General features: G+C 44.1%; 1 protein-coding gene across 1 annotated transcript in view; it reads left to right on the top strand.

Moving 5' to 3' along the window:
- LOC137434447 (dual specificity protein phosphatase 22-A) overlaps nucleotides 1-7,968 on the top strand; it is a 75,482-nt gene extending 67,514 nt beyond the window's left edge. The window contains exons 5-7 of the mRNA XM_078785539.1: nucleotides 2,393-2,467; nucleotides 3,819-3,990; nucleotides 6,557-7,968. Coding sequence (XP_078641665.1) covers nucleotides 2,393-2,467; nucleotides 3,819-3,990; nucleotides 6,557-6,742 — 433 coding nt within the window. The 3' untranslated portion in view covers nucleotides 6,743-7,968. The remainder of the gene's footprint in view (nucleotides 1-2,392; nucleotides 2,468-3,818; nucleotides 3,991-6,556) is intronic.
- Nucleotides 7,969-10,094: the final 2,126 nt, after the last annotated feature.

Raw genomic sequence — 10,094 nt, forward strand, 5'->3', positions numbered from 1 at the left:
GGTGAAAGAGAGAAAGGCCCTTAGAATCAGCTCCTGCTCCAAAGTTCCATCTGTGTATCCTCGTGTGTAAATTTTTAAATGCTTGATCCACAGTTAAGGCGAGAGAGGGACACATCGGCCATTTTGTTGCCATTTTAGAAGCCATGCTTTCTTCTGTGAAAATGAAGACTTTGATGACTTGGATAATGTCACAAATGACTTTCCCAATCCCCAAGCCCCACCGCAGCACATAAAAACCTATTTAGTTAGTAGGAATGCCAGGATATGAGTGCTTTGGGGTTTTGTGTCAATCTTGGATGTCTCAAAATTCCCCAAGAGTGCCGAGGTGGCATCATCCAGATTCCGATTATGCAATCTCGAAATTTCGGGGAAACCATAAAAAAAACTTCAGACCTACTGTATTTCACAGTTTAGCTGAAAATGTGGCTTTGACATCTGCACTATGCTTATAGCCACCCTACTACAAGCAGATAATTTGTGTACAATACCCGTGCACAATGGCCAACTCGTTTTAAAGGATTAGATTTTGAACATCTCTAACTTAAATTCTCCTCGAAGAGGAGGACAACATTTGCTGATGGGAATGGCATGCAATGTGCACTTGATGAGGCTGGCACACCTCAACAGCAGGAATCACTTAGGTTCGACGCAGTTCGCCATTGAACCCAAATTGAGCTCAATGGCCAGAACACCATCAACTTGACTATTTATTGCTGGCTAAATACATTTTGGTGACGCTATGTCCGATCCAATGTGCCATACCCTGCGTCACAGAGCATTAGTTCGGCCGAAGCAGTTTTTTGGCCAAGGGGCATGCTGTGCGATTTGCAGTTGTAATTTTGGCAGGAATTTGGAATGAGGCCATAATGTCGGAAAAAGCTCGCCCACGCTTTGCGGTTCTGGATGGCAGGGGCGGGATGACAGGATGACAGTTTGTTGCTGCCTCAAGTTCAAACCCAGGTTAAATGGCTTTGAAGCGAGTGTGCATAACTCTAGGCCATCCTGTCAGCCAAATACTTCATTTTGTTGTCTAGATACTTTTCCCTATATTGGGCAGTGCTCATCTGATGTGGTGGAGCTGACCAGCAACTTGCCGTCTAGCCACTTGCGAAAAACGACTTTAAAAAAAATTGCTTCTAACACATTTTAAGATGATGCCATCTTAGATGAATTGGAGTTTACTCGTGAGGTACCCATGCTACGCATGGGTGGGAGGCCAGAAACAAACAGGCAATGCAGATACGGCGAATGCTAAAGCATGAAACCAATAAATTCCACATTCGTGTAGCACCTTCAGTCGCACGTCAGACGTGGACAGCAAGTTCGTGAAGGACTTCCATGAAAAACGTACCCGTTCGCAAGCAATCGGGTACGTTCATGTATAGAAACATTGATCGTGTGTCCGTGGCGAATCTGCATATGGCGATCCGCGAAGTTCACATTTGGAAAGTAGAAACCATCATGGCATGTCGTCATTTACTTGAACTCGATATCTCTTTTTTCATTCGAAACAACATAACTCCAATCACAAATTAATCACAAAATAAACTTTTAACAACATTGTTAATGTTTCCTTCATTGTAAAAACTACCAAGTCAACAGTTAAAAGGATTTTGAGCCGATAGGTGTTACGGCCTTGGCAAGATCGATGGAGACAGCGATACGTTGGCTTATACACCGCCCAAATAGCTATGTGGAATTCTCTCATGTAGAGATTAAACTCACGTCGTTTGAACTTTGGCCGAGGTCATTATTTACTTTTAATGATGTTTATATACGAATCAAAAAGAAGATAATTGGTTTTGGGTCGTCCTTTCCGCATATCTCGTGGGGTTGTGAGTTGGAGAGACAGTCGTGATGGCGGAGAGGGGGGAGGGTGGGTTGGCATTCTCTCAAGCAGGGATTCAACCCATGTCCTTATAAAAGGTCTTTGCAGATTGAACTCAAGGTCACCGAGTCCGATCGGTGCAGCCGTTTGTGCGGTACCCGGGAAAATAACGTTATCCGGGAGTCCAAACCTGAAAATGCTGGAGGCCAACGCTGAAATTGGAAAAACAATATAGCCTATTTTACTCCAGGAGATCCCAGGATTACCCACCCGAAATATCGTTGCGATCGGTTCAGCCGTTTTTGCGCTACCTTCGAACAGACGGACAGACATTTGGTGAATTATAGTAAGATTAAGTTTATCACTACAAACTTCCAGAAAATGTTGAATTTGTGTTAACTAGAAGTATTGAAAGGCCAAATGAAATGCTGATGTATGCGGATCGGGTAGCTTTTGGTGACTTGTGATCTTAGCCACATTCGCGCCAGACAAATGTTCTTTTACAGATTCTTTATCTGCCACATTCAGAACATGTCATTGTTGATCGGTGTCCTCTCATTTCAGAACAAGGTATTTCAAGGACTGTGTGAAGTTCATCCACGAATGTCGCTTGAATCGAGGAGGATGTTTGGTTCATTGGTGAGCGTTGCAGAATACTTCGGTTTACCTTACATGCGGTGAACATGATTGATATTATGGCCGCCCCACACACGGGAGAAAAAACTTCATCGGTCTAGAAGTAAAAAGCATGGACAAATCTTGCCATTTGCCTAAACGCTACCTGGATATAACGTCATTCTCCACCGTGCACAGGTTGCAGGTAGGACATTGCATCGATGAGTGTGCTGTCATAAGGAGGTATTTTACGGTTGCTATCCCATCTGGTAGCATTCTCCAGTGGACCTTTAAGATCCCATATAATCTCTCAAGAGTCCACCATTGTGTGCTTGGTCATCCTGTACAAATTCCAAATTTCCTCTCTCATCTAGTCAAACATCGGGCCTTTTTATCAGGTTTCTTAATGAACGGGATCAATCCTCCACCTTCTATGAACTGCCGACTCCACACTGTGAGACGTGGCAGAAGAAAAGGATTTTCACCCTTTCCACATAGCAAGAGGACTTTGAGAACCCTGTCTGTATAGAGATGCAAGTGTTAGGCCATTCGTGTATCTATAGGAATTGTTTTTTTGATGTTTGTGCACTGACGTACACTCCATAGGCAAGAGCAAATCATTCTTTTGTGAGCAAATGGCATTGCTGTTTTTTTTTTTCTTCCGGTAAAGGGTTAATCCCCAAAACCTCAGCTTTTCATCGCTTCCCTCTGCGTTTAGAAGATGTCCATCAACGTCCTATCAATCGCATGCATTATTCTACCTGTGCGCCAACGCAGAGACACGCTAGCCTTCACCAGCAATGCTGTAAGCATACCACTTACCACATCCTTTAAGTTTTTCAAATTTTCTGTTTATGGAAGCATTGGAAATGCACCTTTTCTTATTTTAATTATTTTCTTTTATCAGGAAAGGAGATTGCAGGCAATGCTGGTTGTTGTTTTTTTGTTGTTTTTTTTTACAGGAAGTTGCTGGATCTCTGGTATTACCACAAAACTTCCAGTAAATTTCGAGTGTACAACCTATTGTAGTGGAGCACTCTAATACAGTGAAGAGCAGACACAATGTGTTTCCAAGAAAATTCCTCGTAGGATTGCTTTAATAACATGCTTCTGGTACTCGGTCTCCACTCATGATACATTGAAATGAACTTTTTTTTTTTTTTTACCTTTGTAAGGTGTGGTCCTCAGAAGGGAAATCAGGAAGTGCATGTCAAAACACGTCATTCTTGTTTGTACTTCTGAACATGAATTCATACTTGACACCAACTATTTATCTCTTTGCTGCCCTTTACTTGTAGGCCGAGCAACAACGCCGCTTATTGCTTTCAAGACATCTCATATTTGTGAAATATTATTCTGTCTGTGTGCACCGCAGCATGGCAGGAATCTCACGAAGTACCACCGTGGTGCTGGTTTACCTCATGACAGTATCTGAACTTGGATTTCAAGACACCCTAGCAGCCGTCCGCACCGTGCGCACACACGCCTGCCCAAACTGCGGCTTCCAGGAGCAGCTGCGGCATTTTGAGCGGTTTTCCCTTAAGGACGTGAGTGGGACTTAAAGTGCGAGCCATGATTGCCTTTTATTACTGAGCTCCACCGTGCTGTTGGCAATTCCCCTGATTGTACCACTCTTCCAGAATTTCCAACATCACCATGACATTAACTAGGTCACTTCCAAAATGTATTTTGTGCATTTTTAACAAATCCCTGCCCCCCCCGCCCCCCCCCCCCCGTCTTTAGTTGCTTACCCCATTATCACTAGGTATGGATAATACCGCACATGAAAAAATACCAAACTAATGTCTGTCTAGTTTGATCTATATAGGTTGTGGTGAGGTATCATTTTGCAACCCTTGTCTGGATAGCTAGTGGAAGGATTATTATTGTCGTAAATTAGAGATGTCTAACAAGAAGGAAGGTGAAGTTGCCAATACACAATATTCATGTACAGATAAAGAACATAAACGACACCTTTTTCTGTTTAATCCATTAATTTTGATGAAAGGTTGGAACAAGGTGTGCTTTGAGTTACTATGGGTCACATATATATATATATATATATATATATATATATATATATATATATATATATATATATATATATTATTTTTTTGTATACAGTCAAGGCTTGTGGAAAAGCTAGAACACTGAACAGATCAGGACGCAACAGAATAAAAGGAACATTGAAATAGGGAGGAAACACCAACATCAGAGTTGAAGGGCAAAATAGAGGGAGACAGACAAACAATGGGTGTTGGGAGGAATTAGGGGTAGAGGAGGACGCATGGAGTGGACAAGATGGACACACAAACAAACTCTCAGGAAGGAAAAGCAAGAGGGAGAGAGAGGTGGGAGAGAGATGAGTGGGAGAGACAGGTGGGAGAGAGGGATGAGTGGTTGATGTGGGATAGATGGGTGGCAGAGAGAGGTGGGAGAGAGAGGTGAGTGGGAGAGAGATGAGTGGGGGAGAGATGAGCTGGAGAGAGAGAGGTGGGAAAGAGATGAGTGGGAGGTAGAGATGAGTGGGGGAGAGAGAGAGGTTGTTAGTTTGTTAGTACAATTGTTATCATTATCATTATGGGTGTTGACTGGGGGGAAGAAAAGATGATTGCTTCGGATGGGGGTGTTCTGGGATTGTGGTGAACAGTTGTCTTTAAGACTTGGAGGGAAGAGTGGGATTGAAGAGAATGTGGAAGCACTGAACGGAGTGTGTGCATCATTGAGTGTGCTGTTGTTTTCGAGGGGACATTGTGTGCTTGTATCCTTGTGGAATTCTAAAATCTTACCCTGGTTTACGGGGATGGTGTGCAGGTGGGTGGGGGAGATCATTGCATAAGCAGCATAGCAAACAACTTCCTGCAGCCAGGTGCTGCATACTGATGACTGAAATGTAATTAGTCATCGTTGGCTCCAGCCTCACACCTTTGCCTTTCAAGAAGAAAAGGAAGACAAGGAAGAAAACAAAATTGTTCACTAATTTTTTTCTGCTATAAAAAGCATGATGTATTTGTTTATTTTCTGACAATTTATCAGTAATTGATGTCGTACTCACCCAAACACCGTGAATGATTGGTGAATATAATGTATTCCTTAATCAGGGTTCTAAAATCTCTGGACCATACACCTGAACCTTCCCCTCTACCAATTCACCTTTCCTAATGATCTACCCCAGTCCGAGAGCAGTTTATGTACAGTAGTACATCATGCATGTCCTCTAACATTTTTCTCCTCATTATGGAAAAAAAATCATCCTGCTTAGTTATCACAAACTTTATTTTGTACACCGCTCCTTTCCTATTCCATCTCCAGGTGCTGCATGACGTCATCACCGGGCGCCAAAAGCCTATAGATTTTGCCTTTAAAGATCCGAATCCATATTCAGATCTTTACTAAAATCGAATCATTTTGTCCTTGTCACACTCCCAACCGGTACCCCAAGTTTCGTCCAAATCCATCCATAACTTTTTGAGATATCCTGCTATGTATCGGTTTTGGTCCGATCTTCCAATGCTGAAGAATCACCAAAAATATTCTAGTAGCCGGATCCGAATCCGGATCTTCACCAAAATCTAATCATTTAGTCCTTGTGACATACACTACGTCTCTGCCAAATTCTGTTTGAATCCGTCCACAACCTTTTGAGATATGTTGTGATTTGCCTATGAAGGATATTTTTGATTTATTCATTAATCAATTAATCGATTAATTATTTATTGATTAATCAATCAATCCATCAATTATAAAAATAATTTGATTAAGAATTTGATTTATTTTCAAAACGTTACAGCTTCGGATGAAACACTGGTGGTTTCGGTATGCTTTTAGCCATTTGATTAAGAAATTAATTATTTTACTATTATTATTTATTTATTTTAGTTACGCAATTAATCAATCAATTATTGTACACCTCTCCCTCCCAATACCGTCTCTATGTGCTGCACGGTAGCATCGCCGGGCACCTTTGGTCTGGAGGGCAATGCCAGTCGCTGTAGGATATGTTATTTATTTATTTGGCATGGTGGCGATGAACGTTGAATGTAGCTCTACTTGTTTTGTTTTTTATACTGTTTATTTCTATCCCCTTCCCTCTTTCGTCTAATCTCTTCCCAGATGCGTCTCTGGCTACGCTTGGAATTTGGACACAATCCGTTCAATGACCACATCGCAGTCGGTGCTCTGCTCACATCTTCAGCTCGAGCCATCAGACACGACTCGTCTCGCGTTGGGACTCGCTCTACATCGTACATGGACACTTATGCTCAGCGCAGCGGATACAGCAACAGCAGGTTGAAGTAAGGCAAGATATCCTGGTTTTCTGCTGCGAATGGAAGTAACCTCACAGTAGCTCTGAAGACCCCTCACTAATGGACCTAAGCCATAAGCTGGATCTTGATTTGGTGTGGAGTTTTGTTGCAGAATCATGCCTTTATCTTACTTTTAAGCATTGTCAGATCTGAAAAGAGGAAATATTGTATTTTCAGAACGAAGTTATTGTTAAATTGTCAAATCTTAAAGGAGAACCCAAACGCTCAGACTACCTCGACGCTAATCTATCCCTTGAAACCCTACAAAACAAATTAGATATGATGTGTCTTTTTCCGGTTCCCATTTATAAAGTGGGTAATTTTGCGAGTGGCAAAGTGGGCAAAGTGGGTAAAGTGGTAAAGTCGAAATCTTCTTCCTCTTCACGATTATCCATGACGTCGCACCAGGAAGACGACCGCCACTTCCGTATTTTCTACGGGTTACTTCTCGGTATGATTGAACTCAAACGGCGAATAGTTTTCGAATTTCTACAAATATGCGGGGTCGATGCGTCCTTGGTGGTTGTAGCAATACAAATCGAGATGGTTTCATACTACACCAATGGCCGAAAGAGCCGATGGTTACCAGAAATTGGATGAGGTTTGTGCGAAATACCCGAGTGTGGATTGGGCCTACAAAATGTTCGCTTTTGTGCTCCGAACATTTTACAGAGCACTGTTATGAAACATCAGAGATGGTGATAGATCTTGTGGTTATCCGCCAGGATTGAGAGAGGGTGCCATCCCCACGATTAAGAAGAAACAACCGTCACACAAATCTGTAACACCATCTCTAACGAGCTACCAGCATATTGACACAGGCGATTTGAGTGGAGAATCAAACACTTGTGTTGGTCTGCCAGCGACCGATCACTCCTCACTAGATGTGCTGGCTAACATCGCCGCCACCTTCCCCTGTGCATCTGAAGAGCTCAAAAACCCTAGCTAACAATACTCATAACCACACCACACACACTCCACCCACTCCCTCAACCATCCCCTCATAATCCCCCATCAACTGTCACTCTAGCTAACATTACCCATGACCACCCCACACCCACATCCCCCCTCATCCTTCATCCCTGCCACAATCCCCCATCAACCATTACCACTACAATAACCATGAACACCCCAACCCCCCCCCCCCCCCCCCACCCTCTTCCACCATCCCCCATCAGCCATCACCCTAGCTAACAGTAGCCACAACCACCCCACGCCACACCCACTCCCCCCCCCCCCCCCCCCGCATCCTCCATCCCTGCCACAATCCCTCACCAATGGTCACCCTAGCTAACAATACCCATGACGACCCCACACCCTCCCTCCTTCACCACCCCCCCCCCCCACAATCCCCCATCAACCATCACCCCCACAATACCCATGAACACCCCAACCTACCCCCCCCCCCCCACCATCCCCCATCACCCTAGCTAACAATACCCACAACCACCCCACACCCTCCCTCCTCCACCATCCCCCCACAATCCCCCATCAACCATCACCCCCACAATACCTATGAACACCCCAGCCCCCCCCCCCCACCCTCCTCCCACCATCCCCAACAACCATCACCCTAGCTAACAATAGCCACAAGCACCCCATCACCCCCCTCATCCTCTATCCCTGCTACAATCCCCCATCAATGGTCACCCTAGCTAACAATACCCCACAACCACCCCACACCCTCCCTCCTCCACCATCCTCCCACAATCCCCCATCAACCATCACCCCCACAATAACATGACCACCCCACCCTGCCCCCCTTCTCCACCATCCCAAGACCATCCCCCATCAACCGTCAACCATCACCCTAGCTAGCAATAGCCACAACCACCCCATTCCTCCAACCCCCACCCCCCCCCCCCCCACCGTAATTCGTGTCGGAGTCTGAGATCTTCATGTGCACCATTTATTTATGCAAGTCGCCCTTTGGATCAAGGTGAGTTCAAAATGTGACATCATTGGCGAAATCGAAAATCGTTCGACACTTTCTGATTATCAAAAAAAATTCTATTTTTTTTTCCTTTCGGATTAGCCCATGCTTAATGATTTTCAATGGATTTCAGGAAAAACAATTGCGTTTGGGTTCCCCTTTAAGCAAAATGATAATAATAATAATGATAATAATAATGTAATTTTACTCATCATCATGTTGTTCGTAGAGCTTTCAAATACTCAAATATTTCAACCAAGATATTTTTCCATCGTAACACTCCACCGCCTAGAAGTAGCGATCAGTCGCACTCCATGAGACAGGTAGTCGATGGCGAACGATGCGTGATTGCATCTGTCCGAACCAGGAAGCTTCACAGGCTAAAGTGGCATCATGAAAGTTTGGCCACCCTTCAATTTCCAGTTAAATGCCGTCACACCTGCGTAGAAAATGCCGTGTGACGTGTGACGTAGAAGCTAGTAATATTTGCGCAGCAGACTGAAAAAAAAATCTTAGGAAATTAAAACTGGAAATTGAGTACAGAGAATTTTAAGAATTGCGATATACGAGAATTGCGATCTGATGATTATCGTACGCCTGGTAACAAGGATTCTCACCGGTGTTCCAACCTTTACCTGCTTTGCATCATTTGACCAAGCATATGTAAAATTTGGCCTTGGTCTGATGCCTTAATGAATGACATTACATTTGCTATCATTACTGTCATTTCCAAGAATAAAATTTTATATGTCCATTTTTCTGAATATTTCAATTACTTTATGGGGGGCATTTAAATAAATATATGTCCTCTTAAATTTTTACTTTTTGTATACGCAGTCGAGGCTCGTGGAAGGGCTCGTGCTGGTACACGAACACTCCACGGATCAGGACGCAACAGGACAAGAGGAATAGTAGAGAGATGGAGGAAACACCATCAGCAGAGTCGAAGGCCAAGATGGAGGCAGACTGGGACAAATAATGAGTGTGGGGAGGAATGGGGTGGACAGGATGGATACAGAAGGAAACACTAAGGATGGAAAACTGGAAATGTGGAAGGAGGAGGGATTTGTGATGGGAGTGAGTGGAGGGAGGGGGGTTTGATGCTGGTGTGATACGATCTGAGATGCTGGTGAACAGTTGGCCTGAAGACCTGGAGGAAACAATGAGGTGGAGGATAATGTGGAAATTGATTCCACAGGCAGGAACAACGCGGAACCCATGAGTGTAGGTGAGCAGTGATCCTGGATTTTTATGGTGGACCGTGTGAGCCCTGCAGAAACCTAGGGGTGGGGAGACAAAGCACGGAAAGAGCAGAGGGTGCAAGACTAGAAAGGACTTGGTAGAAGACAGAGTCCACCGGCCTGTTTGCGATGGCGAAGTGATGGGCCTAATTGACTGGGCTTCATTGCGG

Source organism: Myxine glutinosa, chromosome 10 (assembly GCF_964187855.1).
Source record: "Myxine glutinosa chromosome 10, kmMyxGlut1.1, whole genome shotgun sequence".
In the NCBI taxonomy this organism is placed as follows: Eukaryota; Metazoa; Chordata; class Myxini; order Myxiniformes; family Myxinidae; genus Myxine; species Myxine glutinosa.